Below are 18330 nucleotides of genomic sequence, written 5' to 3'. Positions count from 1 at the left end.
CACAAATATGTGAATCAACAATGACAATGACACGATGTCGTATTCATCTACCTCATCAAAATAATGATAATAATAATAATGTTTTAGAAATTAGAATAGTGAAAATAAGCACGTGGGTTGTGTGTTTATTTTATGTTTTGGTGGGCTCCACGCAAGATAATATTCTCGTACACAAATTCAAATCAATAATGAAGGTGTATATATATTAAATTTGAATGACTCAAATAAGTTCACTGTCCAACCCTTTATTTTTTCTTTAAGTTTAATTGAGTTTTAATTATTTTAAAAAAATCTTAAACTGTCCAAATATTTCTCAGTCATAACGCATTACTAGCATTGGGTTGAGTTGAGTTGCAAATTTTTTTAAACATATTTTTGGATAGTTTTAGGTTGTTCACGTGGTTCGGTTCGAATATATGAACCACTCTTATATTTATTGTCGTATTGAAAGATGTATTTTCATTTTTTTTTTCATTTTTATAAATGATATGTAAATGATTAATTGTATAATTCAACAACACATGTTCGTTCATCTACTAGTCACCACACAACTGCCTCCAACTTGGCTAAACAATAGCTCCTCCTTTTGGAATTATTTTGTACACGTTTTTATAATTTTTTAAATGGTTGAAAATAAATAAAAATAATAATTTATCATATTATCCAAATATCATAGTCTTATTTGTCGTTTTCTAATCTAATTTTCATCTGTATTCTCTATTTTTAATTCGTGGAATAATTAAGAATCACTTAAATACTCAAGTAAATTATTCAGAGTCACTTTCATTCCTAACATCCACGAAAATATTTTTTATTTATTTATAAAAATAAAGAATTATTAAAGAGTCGAATAGTGCACCATTTGGACAACATGATATTCGAGAATAATTATTTTATTAAGCACATGGAAAAAGAATTCGTCATCCTCTCTTATCTTTTTCGTTTTCCTTCTACCATGGTTATTTATCATTAGTACAAAATATTTAAAATTAAAATATAATTATATATAAAATTAAAGTTTAGGTAATATATGAAATATATACTAAAATATAATAAACATTTAAATTTAACTCACAATTAATAAATAAATAAAAATAGAATAAATTAGTCCCGGTTCAAAATGGGGAAATAATATTTTAAAAGATTTTTTATTTAGAGATCTAATTTGATTCATTGTTTCAAATTTGAATTTGGAGACACCCAGTTGTATATTCCAGAATTCACACTAGAAATTTGATCGTATAGTCGGAGGCGAAGAAGTTGCCGATCCGTAACAGGAGTCTGTTCTTGAACCTCGGATCTGCAACAAGAAACATGGGGTTCTTCTCCTTCCTTGGACGGGTCCTCTTTGCCTCCATCTTCATCCTCTCCGCTTGGCAAATGTATGATTTCTTCTATTTCTGTTTAGTTTTCCCATATTCCCACTCGATTGACTGGATCTCTAATCTGTAGATTTCGATCTATATGTTTCTTCCGTTCCCAATATTTCATTGCTCTTGCTTCAATTTCCGAATTAGGTATTGGGGTTTTTGTTAGTGCCTATAAATGTTTAGGATTGTGTTGCTGTTATGGAATTCTGGTTCTTATTCATATAAATTGCAGGCAAGTACTTCTAATGGCTAGATTTATTAGGGCGCCATTCAATTGACCTCCAATTCGTAATTTGGGACGGGTTGGTTAAGAATGATTTATATACGGTTCATTTCTTATTGTCATGGATATTAAGGACCATTTTGGGGGCTAAAAGCGTTTTCATGAGGAGCCATTTTTGCTAGTGATTTTATTCAATTTCGGGCGATGGTTTTGATATGAAGAAGGTTATATTTGTAGGGTAAATTATTTCTGTAGGGGATAAGGTATTGGTTTTATCCATCCAAACTTGAATGAACTATGTTAAGTGAAAGAATAGAGGATATATTGCATTGAAGATCTTCAATTCTCCAATTCGATATTTTAGGTATTTCTAGCTATGTCTTCTTCGACTAGTCATAATTTGAGGATCAATTTTTTTCGTTGGCTAATTATGTAGTCACTTTTTTCAATCTTATAGTAATGAACGGGAGTGTGGAAGAAATGAACTGTTACTGTTGGATCCTAATCAACAGGGGACTTAAGACCTTGGCGGATTAGCTTCGTAGTCAATAAGAGCCGATATAAATAATAAAGAACTCAGGAATGCGTTCAGCCCAGGTGCTCGCCGCATTAAAATGTAGTAGAGCCAGACGGTTGTTTGGGATTATAGGGGAATGCAACTTTTTCCATGCACATTAGAAGTTCTTTTCCTTGAATCTTTAGACCAGTAGGATGTTGGTTTGCCTCTTATAGCTACCTTTTCATAATTTTTTTGGTAATAATTTTAACAAGATGGGCAAGGGAGTGGCCTACTCCCTTACTAACTAAACAAAATCTCTCCACGGAGAAGGATGACGCAGATAACTTTCTAGAGAAAGCATTCTGTAGTTACAGTTTTATCACTTGAGAGCTACGTTATTCTCTGCGTTTATTAAGTACACTTATAAATATCTCGAGCAAAATGCTTCGTCTAACGAGAACTCTCTTATTTTGGTATTGACTTTGTATACATCCATTGGTTAGGTTTAATGAGTTTAGCAACAATGGTGGGTCAGCGGCTGCGGAATTGTCTCCAAAGGTAGCTGTTTTGAGGAGAAATTTATCATCCAAGCTGGGGGTAGCGATACCTGACATTGATGTAAGGCCATATATTTGTAACCATCTGTTTGCCTAAAGTTTTTGTCTGTCGTTCTCTTCTTATTCACCACTTCATAAAAGAGCATGAAATTGGCCTACACCTTCGCGCGTTTATGTAACTTATATGAGTATGCGATGACTTTTCTTTTTCAAACTCTGATCATTTCTGCAGGTCACACACTTGGTTGCCATTTCTTTATCTCTTAAAGGAATTGGAGGCCTTCTGTTTGTTTTTGGAAGCAGCGTTGGAGCTTATCTCCTGGTAAGGATTCACCATGTTCATAATTTTAGCCTCGAATATAAATTTGGTCAGTGAGATCCCACATCGGTTGAGTGCCAGCGAGAACGTTGGGCCCTGAAGGAGGTGGATTGTGAGATCTCACATCGGTTGGGGAACACCCTTTATAAGGGTGTGGAAACTTCTCTCAAGAAGATGCGTTTTAAAAAACCTTGAGGGGAAGTCCGAAAGGGAAAACTCAAAGAAGACAATATCTGCTAGTTGTGTGCTTGGGCTGTTACGGTGTTACTAAAAATTTATGGACGTCTCTAAAGAAAATATTGCCTTCTCTTTCAGCTTCTGCAATTGGCTATAATCACTCCGGTTCTTTATGATTTCTTCAACTTTAGCCCCCAGAATCCTTTTTTCGGTATCCTGCTCAGCGATTTCTTGCAGGTTTGTCCATATGTTTTCTGAATCTTCCCCCCATGATTTCATTTTAATCATCTCAGTTTACCTGTGAAATAAAAAGAAAAAAACTTACGGAATCCTATTTTTTTTGGCAGCACATTGCACTTTTTGGTGCTCTGCTGTTCTTCTTGGAGATGAAGAACACAGTTCCAAAGAGGCAACCGAAAAAGAAGGCGCCGAAAACAAAAACGTATTAGATTTGTGAACGAAGCAACAGGTTGGCGATCGGATTAATTTGGTCTGGCACTCAGTTCTTAGGTTTTTACACATTTTCACCATTTGATGCAAACAAGTTATTTACTTCTCTTGTAGTTGGCTGTTCTCTATTTCTCTGATTTACTTTACTTCATTATTGTCTTCTGATGAGTTATTATTTAAGTTGAGCTGCGGCATAATAGGTCTCTGTACTTGTCCTCTGGATAAAAGAATTACACTAATTTTTTTTAACTAAGGAGCTAGCTTGATGTGCTTATTTAGCTCAGATTTCTTAGTATTTCAACCAACTAGTTGAACAAACCTCTTCTACATGCTTCTTGTCTACTATTTACAGTTATAGAACCGTTATAGTATAGCATTAGGAGATTCAAACATGGTAATAGTTATATATCTAAACTAGTTAAACTATGCTCGAGTTAATTAATTTATAGGTATTTAGATCGGAAGATATCAATAAATAGAAGTTGTAATTTTCTTTCTAATAAATTATACACTAAAAATATTATAGTTTTAGTTAACCTTTTAAATTTTCAATAATTACGAGCTTAAGAATTGATTTGATTTTTGTCTCAGCGAAAAAAAGGATTTATGATTTTTTTTTATTATGTGGGAGATTAAATTATACACATCTATACTAATAATTCATAATTCAGGGTTTTAATCGATAATATACAATGTTGAAGCATAGATTGAATTTTGGCGATAATAAAACTATTCTTTTAAAATTGCACTTGGTGATGAGTGTGTTTCACTACTAGTTGAACTCATGTCATATTTTAAGTGAAGCAACGTCTGCGTTGCGGTATAGTCTAAATATCTACACTCAAGACTTCTTACTTTTCAAGCAACGTAGTTTAAATACCTACGTTCAAGACATAATACTTTTCAAGCACCGTAATTAAATACCTACGTTCAAGACATAATACTTTTCAAGCACCGTAATCTGAAAACTTATATCCAAGGCTTCTTACATTCTAAGCGATTTAGTCTGATCCCATATCCAGGACTTCATGTGTTTCCTACGATGCGACCTAAATATGCTTAAGGCTTCTTATGTTCCAAGATACATAGTGTTCAATTTATTTCTGAGTTTTTTCAACGCGGGGGCCAGAGGTCTTATTCTTATAGACTATGATGGCCGGTTCCGGGTACTTGTTATTCGATCCCCAGTCTACCAACAACCGAGCAGAGGTTTTGGCCGGTTGAATCTGTTTTTTATTCAAAGTGAGTAAAATATAGTTTCTATAAATTTTTAAATTCAAATTTGAACTATTTATTGAATAAAAAAAACAAGACTTAGACGGCTATTTTACTTTCTGGAAAATAAAATGAATGACCTAAAATTAAGAATAATTTGCATAAAAAACTCATTTATCCAAATTATAAATTCTGAATTTCTGATTGAATTTGAAAGATAAAAGAAAAAGAAACTGTCTAATTATTTGATTTTTAATTAGAAATAATAATTTTGCAACTGGTTACGGCGTTAACAGCGAGAGTCGCCGTACGTTTGTAATTAGCGCCAATTTGGGGTGTGGTCAGCTCGGCTACGCTGCAGCGTCCTGCAGACTGCAAGACGAACGCCATCGCCATCGCCATGGTAAGGGCGAAGAACTGAGCTCTGTATTTTCATCTTCCTTCCGACCATTTCTCAACTGTTTCTTTGTTTCCTCACTAACAGGAATACCTAAAATCAGTCGTCCCTTCACAACTTATTTCCGAACGAGGTTCTAATTTGGTAGTGATAAACCCAGGTACTGCAAATTCATCTCTCTTGTAGAAACTTGTTTTCTGCTTCTTCTTCTTCTCCTTCTCATCCTCGCGAATTCCAGCTTCTAGACTCAAATTTTCATTGCGCTAATCATTTGTATGTATGTGTTTTTCACTCTAATTGTTATGGTACTTTTTTTGGATGCGAAGGATCTGCAAATATTAGGATTGGGCTTGCGTCGCAGGATGCTCCTTTTAATATTCCTCATTGCATTGCTCGTTATACCAATCAAGTTCCCAAGAGAAGTGTTCAAGATCAGGTTTAGTACTCGTTTTAAGACGTTTACAACATTATCGATGTGATTTCAATCAACATTTACCGGAAATGTTTGTTTCTGGGGTTTCAGATGCTTAATTCACAAGTTACAACTGCACAGCACATGGAGCGAGAGAGGGCGTATGATGTTGTGAGTATCATTTCTGCTTTGTATACACATTTATGGAATATATCATTCATTGGTTATTCATTTTTGTCTGTCTCTAGATTGCCTCGTTGATAAAAATACCGTTTCTGGATGAAGAGGTTGCTAACAATTCTTTCCCGCGTAAGGTAGGCACTGTTATCTGCATTCGGTGGTAATGAAGTTGATTAAGATCTGTTGCTTATTATGGCAGTAATATAACTATCTCTGGCTGTAGTTTATTTGCAAGTTGAAAGTACTTTTTTGGTTTTCTATTATGTGCTAAAAAGGGCCAGTGAAGTGACGATGCTCATTCATCTGAATGAAAGCAATGTACCTCGTCGCCGAAAAAAAAAAAAGAAAAAAGAAAATAGAAAATAGAACTGGAGTGAAATACCTTCGTAGAGATATGAGACAGGGTAAATATATGTCAATGATACACAACTTGTGGTATAAGAGAGCTTTCATGTTGCATCTCTTTAGAATGTAGTACTGTAGTTTGAAGGACCGGAAGAAATGCGTTATAAACTATTTTGTGCTCATTTAGATCACCGGAATTGCATTAGGAAATAGAAACATTAACCATATCATTTTCCTGTCTAATATAATTAGAAGATCACATTGGTTCACATTGGTTCACTTTTTTAATCTCACTTACCGTCTATTCTTGTGCGGTTCTTTTGTGTGTCATACAGTCATACTGTTAAAGTAAGCAGAATAGCAAATTAGCAAGTGGTTTTTTGGACTGATGAGAGTAGTGAGGCTCTATGTACCTGAATCAAGTTGTCTGTTTATTTGAAGAAACTATCTATTATGCCTTGAGTTTGCCCAACGTTAGGATTAATTTGGAAATTTCTTTTTTGATTATATTGATATGCTTAACTTTACCTTACAAGAAGATAAATTACTTCACCTCTTCAATCCACAATCACAAGTTTCCTTGCATGACATTCAATTTTTAATATTGTTCTTTTTATGCCCATCTTCTATTTTGTCTTTCCTTCTAAATTTTAGCTATTCTACATGTGATAGTAGCTCCCTAGATGGTTGCTAAAATAATTCTCGAAGAGGAGCATGGACACTAATTAGGTTCAATTTACTGGCAAACAATGTGTTTATTCCTTCTGCTGTGAATGGTCAACAGATGGGACGAATTGATGGACATCATAATGGCAAGAGGGATACTGTCTTTACTTGGACTGACGTACATGAGAGGGACCCTACCTTGTCAGTCACTGTGGGTAATAATCGTTTAATCAACTTTCTGTGTCTTTTCAAATTCCATTAGAAGGCATGAAGGTTTTTATGATGTGTCATACACTTCTTAATATTTATTTGGAATGCCAACAAACCAGACACTTTTCTTTCTGGGTTTGTAGCATGCATCTGACTTTTCATTGTCATCAGATCTTTAACATGTATTGCAAGACAGATTTGTAGCACGCATCTGGCTTTTCTTTTAAAAATTTTCTTTCTGGGTTTATGCAGATATTCTTCCTTTTTGCCATCTCCACCATTGATTCAGTAATGTATTTTGATAGCACATCATATGTTCTTCAGCAACCTGCATAATTTGTTTTTGCAGAAAGTTCAAGCTCCAAGGATGTGAGCCAGTCTTTGGACCAGCATGTAGAGACTGATTCCAAGGAGCTTAGTCCCAGTGTAATCAAATATAGACAGTTTATTTGCGGTGAGGATGCTCTTAAAATATCACCCATTGAGCCATATTGTCTACACCGGCCTATTCGCAGAGGTCACTTTAATATCTCACAACATTACTCTATGCAACAGGTACCGTCTCATGTGGACATCTCTTGCCAGTAGTTTCTTTATAATGCATTGTTTTGATGTATTATAGTATAAGCTTCCTTTCCAAAACTTGTGTTTTATGAATGGTGAAAGTTACATCCTCTATTCTACTTTTTTTTTTTTTTTAAGAATTGTCTTGGAAAGTTAAGTTGAATCAACATGTACATCCATAAGTGTACTTCGATTCTACTTATTCCACCACACTTGGATAAAAGTTTAGTTTTCAAGGATTGTGGGGAAGATAATGGTAATTATGATATCAGTGCGTCAGAATTATTTTAATGTGCAGATTCTAGATGAAAGGAAATAGCTTACTGAAGCTTTCACATGCTTCAAACTTTATTTTGAAGTTTTATCTGGTATATTTCAGGTACTTGAGGACTTGCATGCTATTTGGGACTGGATTTTGATAGAAAAACTACATATCCCTCTTAGTGAAAGAAACTTGTATTCTGCTATTCTGGTCGTCCCTGAAACATTTGACAACCGCGGTACTTCTAAGAATTACCCCTTTTCACCTCTACGATTTTTCTGTTTTATCATTTTGTGAATCTTGCTTGGATAATCAAGAAATTATGAAGACAAGTGAAATAAGTTTTTAGCTCTAATGGGTGGCCCCATTGGCTAAGGGTCAGAGTCTTTGAGTAAAACATACTTAGAAGTTGCAAGTTGAAATCTTTGGGTGAGCTTAATAAGGAAAACACTTGATGTGTCCAAAGTCTAGACCTTGAGGTGGGCGAGGACTTTCTTAAGGAAAAAGGTGAAATGAATCTTTTAACAAACTTCAATCTCTTTTGCCCAAGTTAAGGTCATTTTAGGTCCCTAAAGTTTCTCTTGTTTGATTTTAGTACCTCAATGTTGCATAAAATATTTTTAATCTTTGCCATTTATTACCAGAGTGGGTTGGGTGCCACCTCCCAAAGTGGATCCAGATTTCTATTCAATGGTTAACATAAAATTAACATGAAGGACTAAAATAGCTTTTCCTATAAAAATTTTGATGTATAACAGAAATTTTGAAAGGTTTGAAATGGCGAGAAATAAATTAGAATTTAAGCGTCCAATTGACTTTATATGTTGTGCTGTTGTCAAACGCCGTTTTACCTCAAGTGAAAACTTGCCCCAGTTATTTCTAGATGGAAAGTTGGTAAATGGAGCAGGTATGGGAAATATGTTTGGAGCTGGAGAAGATCCACATTATTTGCCCAAGACCAGCATTTATCACCATATTGATTTATGAAAACTATAGCATTTTCATAGTTATATATAGATTTGTGTATGATACCTCTTCATGTGTGTGGGCATAATTTTCTTAGATTTCAAGTATAATCATATTCATTTCTGATTTTATTCTTTTCCAATACTAGAATAAATTATTTAACCTTGAAAATTATATTTTTTTTCAAAATTTGAATGATTTCTCGAAGAATAAAACTCACAAAATAGGCATCAATTGTTATGCAAGACATCCATATTCTACCAGATATTTCATGTATTTTTTTTTCCTAGCACAAGTAATGGAGCGATATATCAAATTATTTTAGAGTTGAATGTCACTGGCTGGTCTTGGATTCCTGACCATACTTTGCGCCATCTAAATTGTTGGATTTACATAGTTAAACTTTGACATTTTACATTTTTAAGTGTGACTTCTCTAGTCTGCTTAATTCTTTTTCGTCATTTTTCTTGGGAACTTTTGATTTTGTTGAAGTTATCCAACTTCTTATCATGTTACTTTGTGATACTTTAAACACGTGAGCTTGTGTGCGTGTGTTTTCTCTGTGGTTCTTTTGTTTGCTTTTTTTACAGTACTCTTTAATAAAACTTTCACGCATAATTACTTAAAAAGAAAACTAATTTTACTTGGTGCCAACAGAAATAAAGGATATGTTGACTATGGTACTGCAAGATTTGCGGTTTGGTTCAGCAGTGGTTCATCAGGTGAGTGCATGGTTTTTATCAAATATGCGGACATTTAAACTATGTAGTATGCATTCTACAATGTTTATGCTTGTAGTTTCTTAGTGTCGTTGTATATGGAGAATTGACTCCTTCCAACTATAGTCTTATATTTATAGAGTTCAATATTCACCAAAATTTTTCACTCAGGGGCTTAGAAGTTTTAGGAGATTCAATGGCAAAAAGGTTGTCATTATTCATATTTGATGCTGGGAGTGGTTTTCTAGAATCTCTTTCACTTTCAAAGTTGCATCAAACAAACAAACAAACCAACAAGCAGGTCTCATTTTGAAACTGCTTGTTCGAGGCTTTCGGGATCTGTTTGGCCTAGAACTTGGATTGTGTTCTTATGATGAAGAAAGTTCTTCTTCATCCTTCCTCTAAGAGGAAGGGGGAGGATGTTATGGAGAGCTGGTATTTTTGTAGTTCTTAGGGGTATATGGATTGAAAGAAATAATAGTTTTTTTTTTTTTTTGGGGGGGGGATCCATACAGGAGGATTGGTCTTTAACATGGTTTAATGTCGTGGTTTGGGCATCTATGGTGACTTTTATAATTATTCAATGCATCTTATTCTTTTGGACTAGAACCCTTTTCTTTGTTAGGTTATATTGGGTTCCGTTTGGGGCTGTTGTTTTTGGAGGCTCGATTCTTTTTTTCTTTGGCCCTTGCTTTTGGCCTAGTTGATCCTTTTGTAACTCTTCAATGTTTTTTTTTCTCAATGAAATCTTGGTTCTTCAATAGAAAAAAAAATGCAAGAGTTCATGTATCTTCCAAGCCTTTGACTGCGACATTTTTGGTGAATAGTGAACCTAGAGTGGAAATACTGTTTTCTTTTATAAGAAACCTGGGTATTTATTAGAACTAAAAACCAGCCTAAGGGCAAGGGGAAGAAAAAACCAAAACCCTTCTGAGGGGAGCTAATGACATAAAAGCTTTCTAATCATGAAGAAGTGAAGAAGACTGTAGTTATCACCTAACAGTGCTTTGCATGATGCTTGGTACAAGATACAAGATGTTGCTTGTTACAAAAAAGAGGGGATCTAACATGTCCGTTTGAACCCTTTCTAATAGGATAATTCTCTACGTTATTGTTGGTATAAGCCACGTGATTCAATTTTGTTAAAAATAAAGGTTAAGGTTTAATAGAAAGGTATGGTTTTTATATTTTGCAAATGGGAGTATTTGAAAGCATTTTTAAGAAATAAGAAAACGATTTGCAAAATAACTAAATCAAATGGGTGTAATTAATAAACCCAAGCTTTTAATAAGATCTACAACTGAATGTTTTGACTCAAATTTTCCTGTCCTTCAATTCTGTACATCACACGGTTAATTTTTCTCTCTATTTGTTAGTGGTTACCTCGTTAAATGGACAATTTTCTTAATTTTGGATGTCGCAGGAAGGGCTTGCTGCAGTTTTTGGTAATGGACTATCTTCAGCATGTGTTGTTAACATGGGAGCACAGGTGACAACAATTATTTGCATCGAGGTAATTCAGTATTTTCTAACCTTCTTTTTTACTTTTAAAAGTAACTGTTTTTTCATATTTTAAGAGACAATATTTAGTCTGTGTTTGGAAATGTAGATGTGTTTCCTGAAGTATTAAGTATTCAGCGATCTTGTTGTAATTGTTCATCTTTTGGTGTCTAGGATGGAGTTGCTCTGCCTGCGACAGCAAAGACTTTGCCTTTCGGGGGAGAGGTTGGGTTGTTTCTCAGTTGCTACAATTACGTTGTTTGTTGAAAGTCATCATTAATATGGTGTTGAAAATCTGGGAACACAAAAGTTTAGGTCCATTTGGTAACCAGTTTGTATTTTTTAAAACTAAGGTTATAAAACACTACTTTCACATTTAATTTTCTTGCTTTATTACGTACTTTTTAAAAACTCAAGCCAAATTCTAAAGACTAAAAAATTAATTTTAAAATTTTGATTTTGTTTTTGTTTTTGATATTTGGATTAGAATTGAAATGTGTTTTGAGGGTAGGTGAAAAACTCAAGAAATTTTTTTTGAGCAAACAAGCTTAATTTTAAAAAACAGAAAGAAAAAAAAAAATACAGAATGAGACCTTATTACTTAGCAACTTTCCCTCGGTGCTCTGTGATGAAATCTTTTTATATTATTTGGTAATTGATTTCAGTGGTTTTTTTTTTCAGGACGTATCTAGATGCCTCCTGTGGACTCAGAGGCATCATCAGACTTGGCCACCAATCCGTACTGACATCTTGTCGAAGCCTGTTGATCTTCTGATGCTTAATAGACTGAAAGAGTTCTACTGTGAGATTAAGGTGAGTTTGAATAATTGTTGTTTTCTTGAAAATTAACCCATTTCTTTTCACAATTATTTTGTCCTTGGAGGATGTTTGGATGCCGCTTGCCGTTTGGTTGTGTGTTCCTAGAAATGGTTCTTGAAAATTGGTTTGTTTACTAATTTTTTAGACTGCTTTCTATCTTTTTTGATTTATTATTTTTTTATTTTTTTATTATTTTTTTTTAAAAGAAGTTGGACCATAATTCTTATATGGCATTTGAATGTATGGTTAAGGGCTATATTTGTGATACAATGATTTATAGTTTTTGCCCACTGACTCCATGCTGTTTCAATATTCCCCTAAAACAAGATTTCTATGTAAGCTTCGGTCTGAAATAACCCTTCTCTTAATTTTCAATTAATTTCTGGTGCTGTGTTAAAGAAGAAAAATGACCATAACTAAAGAAATTATATTATCACATATAAAATGATTTTAATGCATTTTTGTTGTTTACAGTTCCATATTATGAGATGGTCATTTGTTTTTCAAGGATATACTGTTGTTTAAAACTTAGTGATGGAATATTTGAATAAAATGCTTATATTTGTAAAGTTGAGATACATTATGCTCGTGAATTAATCTTTTGAGGATTTTCGTGTATTTTTCAGATGTTGTTTCTAATCGATGCCCTTGTATTTAGATCGATTTCCTTTTATCATTTGGTTCCAATTGACAGGAAGGGGAGGTCGATGCTGTTGCTGTAGTTCACTCGTATGAAGAAGGCACCCCTGCTGGTTCTCATAAAACAAGACTGACTGCGCTTAATGTGGGCCTTCGTAATGAATTCATTTTTCATTTCACGAACATCTATTGGAAAAATCATTTATCATTATGCCCACCTCCCCAGGTACCACCTATGGGTTTGTTCTTCCCAATGCTATTGGTTCCAGATGTGTATCCACCACCACCCCGTGCATGGTCAGTAACTGATAATCATTTTCAACTAGTTTTCATATCAAAGCATAGCTGTTTGACGACTATTCTGAAGATTTAGTGATGATATTTTTAGGTTTCATGACCATGAGGATATGCTGGAAGAGACATGGCATACAGAGTACTCCAGAAGACCTGATTTACCCGATAATGTATATCCTGGCGTTAACGTTAATTTCCCCATGTGGGATAGCTACCCAGTTTATGCAACTAAACCAAAGAAAGAAGAGAACGTTGGTCTTGCTGAAGCTATCACCAGCAGCATCCTCTCAACAGGTATACGGCAAGCCTTGGGCATTTTTTTTTTCCTACCAGAATGTGAGATTTTAATGGCTAAGCTCCTTGATTACTGAACAGGGCGGATTGACCTCCAGAGGAAACTGTTCTTAAGCATACAGTTAGTAAGTTTCTTTTTCATGAAGTTTTGAATTTCAGTTGAAGCGTACAAAGTGCAAATTCCATATATTTGATATGGACAGAGGAATAATATTGTTTTGGACTTTAGGTTGGTGGGGTGGCTTTGACAAGGGGTCTTGTTCCTGCAATGGAGGAAAGGTTTGTTGTTGTCTTAAGCTTCAAGAGCAAATGTTGTTTCAATTTTTCTTTATATTCTTTTATTGATTGTGCAAATAAGCACAAAGAACGTCATTTGAGTTCCATACAACAGATGGAAATTTGTTTCTGGATAATTTTTGAACTCGGGAGTGATCCATCAACCTTGGTAATATAAAATATATAAATTCAGGGTTGAACGATTGTCCATTCAGCCCATCAAGCTCTCAATTTACGTACCATCTCATAAAAATGTTTGGCTGAATTCCTTTTGCAACCGTTGAACATTCCAAACTTGTGGAGCACTGATACTATTGCAGTTGGATAGGGTTTTCACTTTATGGATGTGGACAAATGCATAGAAAGGTTCATTCTAGGAACATGGGTTAATGGCAGTATATCTTCATCCTTGTCATCTCAGTGTCTGAAGTACTCTTTGGGAGTGATCTACTTGTGCTTGATATTCTAACGCTCTTGTATATGTTTCTTTGTTTCCCTTTGCAGAGTCTTGCATGCAATTCCTTCAAATGAAGCGATAGACACTGTTGAGGTTAGATTGCATATAACATAAGTCATTTCCTTACGTCTAGATCATCGAATTTGGAAATTATTTGAATTTAGTACCACATTAATATTAGATTATCAATGACCCTCTATAAGTTCTTGTCCACTTTAAACTTATTATATGACTGAAACGATGTGTTCCAAATAGGTGTTGCAATCAAGAACAAACCCTTCTTTTGCATCATGGAAAGGCGGAGCGGTAAGTTGAATGCCATTAAAACACGTCTATTCACATTTATTATTATTAATTTATTTTGCCTTTGCGAGACTCCTCTCCCAACAATCCTCAACACAATTTCCCTTCCACTACGTAGTATGTCGAATAAAGGAATAATACATAGTGAAATTATCAGAAATCTTTAGCTGCAGCAGAGTTTACAAGCTATCATTCTTAACATTTTTCTTGAAAATTCAATTCCATTAGAATAATAGTATATGATAACAATGTGACAGATTATTGGAGTGCTTGATTTTGGGCGGGATGCTTGGATACATCGTGAAGACTGGATTAACAGCGGAATTTTTGTTGCAAGTGGCAGAAAATACAAGGATTCTTATTATCTTCAAGCACAAGCGATGTGCTACATGAACTCCTAAAAGGTCTGTTTCTGCTATTTGCTACTTCTAGCACAAACTTCTCAGCATTTGGGCAAATATGTACATAAATGATGTTAGTTTAGTTCCTTCTGCTTCTCAGTTCTTTCTTTTAGTACGATCTTTATGATTTTATTTCATCATATAAATTTAGTGAAGATTGGGCTCAGATTCTGAAGCAATATATTGTTTATGGAGTCACCAAAACTCTCGAATCGAGAATGTGGGGATAGCTCATAGCTCAGTTGGGAGATCGTCAGACTAAAAAAACCCATAATTGATGATAATGAAATTGAACGACACATCGAGTACAAATACTTCCTTTACGTTACCTCTTCACCTCTTTACAGCTTTCCACTCAGTTCATTAAGCAACGGAGACATTTCAGGATACAGACTCTTCCTAATCTCCGCGTAAGCTTCTCCTTCCCACTTCCTCTTTGCCAACTTCTCCCCCATCGCCACCGCCGCCTCCATCAGTGCCTCCCCGCCGTCGTGTGCTGCATCTGTGATTCCCAACTCTACTGCTGTTTCACCATTCACCTTCATCCCTGCCAGCAGCACGTCTCGACGAACCGAGGCTGACCCGATCTTCGACCTCATCAATGCCGCAAAATAATCGGGCAACGTAAAACCCAAGTCAATCTGTCATGAATAATACATTACAAGTTTTATTCCTCCCATAATTAGATATTTTATTCTCAATTTTTAATTGTTTGATTTATATAAATGTGTTTATGAATGATAAATTACTTTGTTATTAGAATTAATAAACGTCCATTGGGTCAAGATATTATCACTTCAAATTATTGTAAATTTTTTATTTAAAAAAAAAAAAAACTTATGGTCATATTACCTTTAAATCTTATTTTGCATTTAGTTTATTTGAAGAATTTTTACAACATATTTGGATTAAAATAAATATTACGTTTATTTGTATAAGAAAGTTTATGAATTATGATTTAGTTAACTGACCTCGCTCATGTAGAGCACGCCTTTATCGCGCCTCATCAGGACGTAATCATGGCTAAGAGCGAGAGCAAAACCGGCGGCGGCGGCATGGCCGGAGACAGCGGCGATGGTGGGCATGGGGAGAGAGAGAAGGGCGGCGAGGACAGGCTTGAAGATATGAACCATGTGGAGTATGCGGTCTCTAGCGGCGGATTTGGAGGCGGCGGATTGAGCCCAGGGAAGGTGGAAGCCATTGGAGAAGAAGCGGCCATGGGAGGTGGTGATGAGAACGGAACCGGGCGTGGCTTGGGAGTTGATTTGGGTCAGAAGAGAGAGGAAGGAGGAAATGAATGGTGGTCCGATCCAGTGCTCGTCGTCGCCGGTGAGGGTGATGATGAAGAGATCGCCACGCCTCTCAAGTGTGCACATGGTTCTTCAATAAGCTGCTTCAATTCGTGTTGTGCTCTTGATAAATAACAAGGATGAGTAATGGGCACGCATTTCTATGCACTAATAAATATTTTTTAAAATAATTTTTTAAACAGTCAATCAACTCTAACAAAAAGTAAGATCCATATTACTACCTAAAAATACTTATTTGAAATTCAAATATTTCAATTAAATTACATAGAATTGTAAAGAAATTTAGTTGTATTACCGTCGAAGTTTATATAATTGGTAGATAAATATGGGATAGAATGGTTGAGAATATTGTATATAATGGGATGTTTAGTGTGGAAAGGGGAATACTTTCAGTTGAGAATAATTTATTACCTTTTCATAAATAAATAAATAAATAAATAAAATTAGGTTACCCACCAATAAATTATCTCTATTTTTATTGTTGTCTTTATGTGAAGGCCAAATACATTTTTTTTCTTACTAGATTTTGACAACAATAATTGGTATTGTTCTATAGAAAAGTAACCGTTCGCTTGAAAGTTTTGCATATCATACTCAAAGGACGGACAATAATATAGAAAAACATTATAAAAAAATGGAGATAGAGATAATTCAGATGAAGATCGTTACTCGTGAAGATATTATGAAGGTTACGAGAAGAATTAACGGAGACGACAATGAAGACCTTCCATTAATGACTAGAATACAAGAGAAACATGAAAAGGGGAAAAGAAAAAAAACACACACAGAAGGAACATGTTGTTGATCTTCAGAAAAGCCCAATTAGAAACGGCCCAATTAGAAAAGGCCCAATTAGAACAGAATGGGCTCGTGTTAAGGCCCATACCATTTTCCTGTCGCCACTCCCACTTCTCTTCTTTCGAGGGAGAGAGAGAGAGAGAGAGAGAGAGAGACAGAAGTGGTGAGGCCACCCCTTCCCACGCGCACGCCACCCAAACCCACCAAACCCTAATTTCCAAGAACCCCTAAAAGCAGAGCCGATCACCCTATATTATAAAAAAAACAATTAATCAAATAATTCATTTTGTTTGGTTCTTCTACAACAAAATTTCCACAAAAAATACATTTTTTTTTTTCTGGGTATAATTTAATAATCGTCATATGTCCTCCAATTCAAACCCACGCACAGTTTAAAAAATAAAATAAAATAAAAATAAAATAAAATTAGAGAGTTGAGTGTTTGACCCCATTACTTAGTGCTTCCCCATCTCTGGGTTTATTCTTCTGTGTTTGCGCTTTGATTCCCTCCATTCCATTACTGCAACAACAACAGGTGCAAAGGGTTTTCCTCTTTGCATCTCTTCCTAAATTTCTCATCTTTCTCCAAAACTAAAATATGGGTTTTTCTTCTCTCTCTAAATTAACAAAAGGGTCTCTCTCCTTTTCCCTCAAAACCCTCTCCACAGATCAATTTCATTGATCCAATTTATTTCAAGTTTTCACCTTTTTTTTTTTTTTTTTAATTTTGGAGGAATTTAATTAAATTTTAGGTCTGGCGAATCCTTGGTGGACCACGCAGGTGGGGCTGCCGGGGCTCGACCATCATCACCCGGCGGCGGTCAACTCACCAATCTTCAAACAAAGCGATGAAAACAGCGGCGGAGGAAGCGGAAGCCGAGAGGACGACGATGACGACAACAACCGTGATGAGCCGAAAGAAGGTGCTGTGGAAACCGGAAACCGGAGACCAAGAGGGCGTCCACCTGGATCTAAAAACAAACCAAAACCCCCCATCTTCGTCACACGTGACAGTCCCAACGCCCTTCGGAGCTACGTTCTAGAGGTGGCTGCCGGATCTGACGTGGCGGATTCCATCGCCCAATTCGCTCGGAAGCGCCAGCGTGGCGTCTGTGTCCTCAGTGCAACCGGCTTGGTCGCTAACGTCACGTTACGTCAGCCTACTTCTCCCGGTTCGGTAATGCCACTCCAAGGAAGGTTTGAGATTCTCTCTTTAACCGGCGCGTTTTTACCCGGTCCAGCCCCACCCGGATCCACCGGGCTGACCGTTTACTTGTCCGGCGGTCAGGGGCAGGTTGTCGGCGGGAGCGTTGTTGGGTCGCTTGTGGCGGCCGGTCCTATTATGGTAATTGCTGCTACTTTTTCTAATGCCACTTATGAAAGGTTGCCTCTTGAAGAACCGGAGGATCATGAAATTGGCAGTGGATCCGCCACACACGGCGGCGCTACAAGCCCACCACAGGAAATTAGAGGCGGTGGGCAGATGCCGACAGGGATGCCGGATCCCACTTTGCCGTTGTATAATTTACTGCCCGACATGATGCCCAACGGCGTTCAGCTCGGCCACGACGGGTATGCTTATGTCCGACCGCCGTATTGAAATCTTAAATTATGAGAACAAGAACGTTATACTGATTATTAGGATTGATGAGACCAAAAAAAAAACAAAAAAAAGGAGAATGATGTTGTTTTTTTTTTTTTTTTTTTT

At 35.8% G+C, this 18330-nt stretch overlaps 4 protein-coding genes across 8 annotated transcripts; 3 read left to right on the top strand and 1 right to left on the bottom strand.

The window, feature by feature from the left end:
• The first annotated feature begins 1195 nt into the window (after window positions 1-1195).
• On the top strand, window positions 1196-3878 carry LOC111447492. The gene is made up of 5 exons (XM_023086696.1): window positions 1196-1382; window positions 2596-2710; window positions 2882-2971; window positions 3284-3382; window positions 3493-3878. The coding sequence occupies exons 1-5, from the start codon at window positions 1315-1317 to the stop codon at window positions 3592-3594; spliced, it is 474 nt and encodes a 157-aa protein (XP_022942464.1). The 5' UTR covers window positions 1196-1314; the 3' UTR covers window positions 3595-3878.
• Window positions 3879-5106: 1228 nt separating this feature from the next.
• Window positions 5107-14989, top strand: LOC111447353 (actin-related protein 9). 5 transcript variants are annotated; one of them, XM_023086502.1, is made up of 21 exons: window positions 5107-5213; window positions 5295-5367; window positions 5534-5643; window positions 5731-5790; window positions 5868-5933; window positions 6929-7025; window positions 7370-7575; window positions 7964-8084; window positions 9470-9534; window positions 10955-11044; window positions 11206-11256; window positions 11713-11844; window positions 12545-12634; window positions 12716-12786; window positions 12863-13077; window positions 13159-13202; window positions 13307-13356; window positions 13858-13903; window positions 14066-14116; window positions 14371-14517; window positions 14900-14989. In XM_023086502.1, exons 1-20 carry the CDS (start codon window positions 5211-5213, stop codon window positions 14512-14514), a joined length of 1785 nt encoding a protein of 594 aa, XP_022942270.1. In that variant the 5' UTR covers window positions 5107-5210; the 3' UTR covers window positions 14515-14517; window positions 14900-14989. The 5 variants fall into 5 exon arrangements, with proteins under 5 accessions (XP_022942270.1, XP_022942263.1, XP_022942276.1 ...); XM_023086495.1 differs by having other exon boundaries at window positions 14862-14953; XM_023086508.1 differs by lacking the exon at window positions 14900-14989 and adding an exon at window positions 14666-14689.
• Window positions 14768-15974, bottom strand: LOC111447470 (enoyl-CoA delta isomerase 2, peroxisomal-like). Its single transcript, XM_023086658.1, has 2 exons — window positions 15486-15974; window positions 14768-15155 (listed from the first exon to the last, which is right to left on the bottom strand). The coding sequence occupies exons 1-2, from the start codon at window positions 15888-15890 to the stop codon at window positions 14856-14858; spliced, it is 705 nt and encodes a 234-aa protein (XP_022942426.1). The 5' UTR covers window positions 15891-15974; the 3' UTR covers window positions 14768-14855.
• Window positions 15975-16458: 484 nt separating this feature from the next.
• Window positions 16459-18287, top strand: LOC111452940 (AT-hook motif nuclear-localized protein 20-like). The gene is made up of 3 exons (XM_023093832.1): window positions 16459-16512; window positions 17082-17157; window positions 17375-18287. Exons 1-3 carry the CDS (start codon window positions 16459-16461, stop codon window positions 18220-18222), a joined length of 978 nt encoding a protein of 325 aa, XP_022949600.1. The 3' UTR covers window positions 18223-18287.
• The last annotated feature ends 43 nt before the right edge of the window (window positions 18288-18330 follow it).

Source organism: Cucurbita moschata, unplaced genomic scaffold, assembly GCF_002738365.1.
Source record: "Cucurbita moschata cultivar Rifu unplaced genomic scaffold, Cmos_1.0 Cmo_Scf00001, whole genome shotgun sequence".
Lineage (NCBI taxonomy): Eukaryota > Viridiplantae > Streptophyta > Magnoliopsida > Cucurbitales > Cucurbitaceae > Cucurbita > Cucurbita moschata.
Note: the sequence above shows the minus strand (reverse complement) of the source record. Positions and strands in the feature narration are given on the sequence as shown.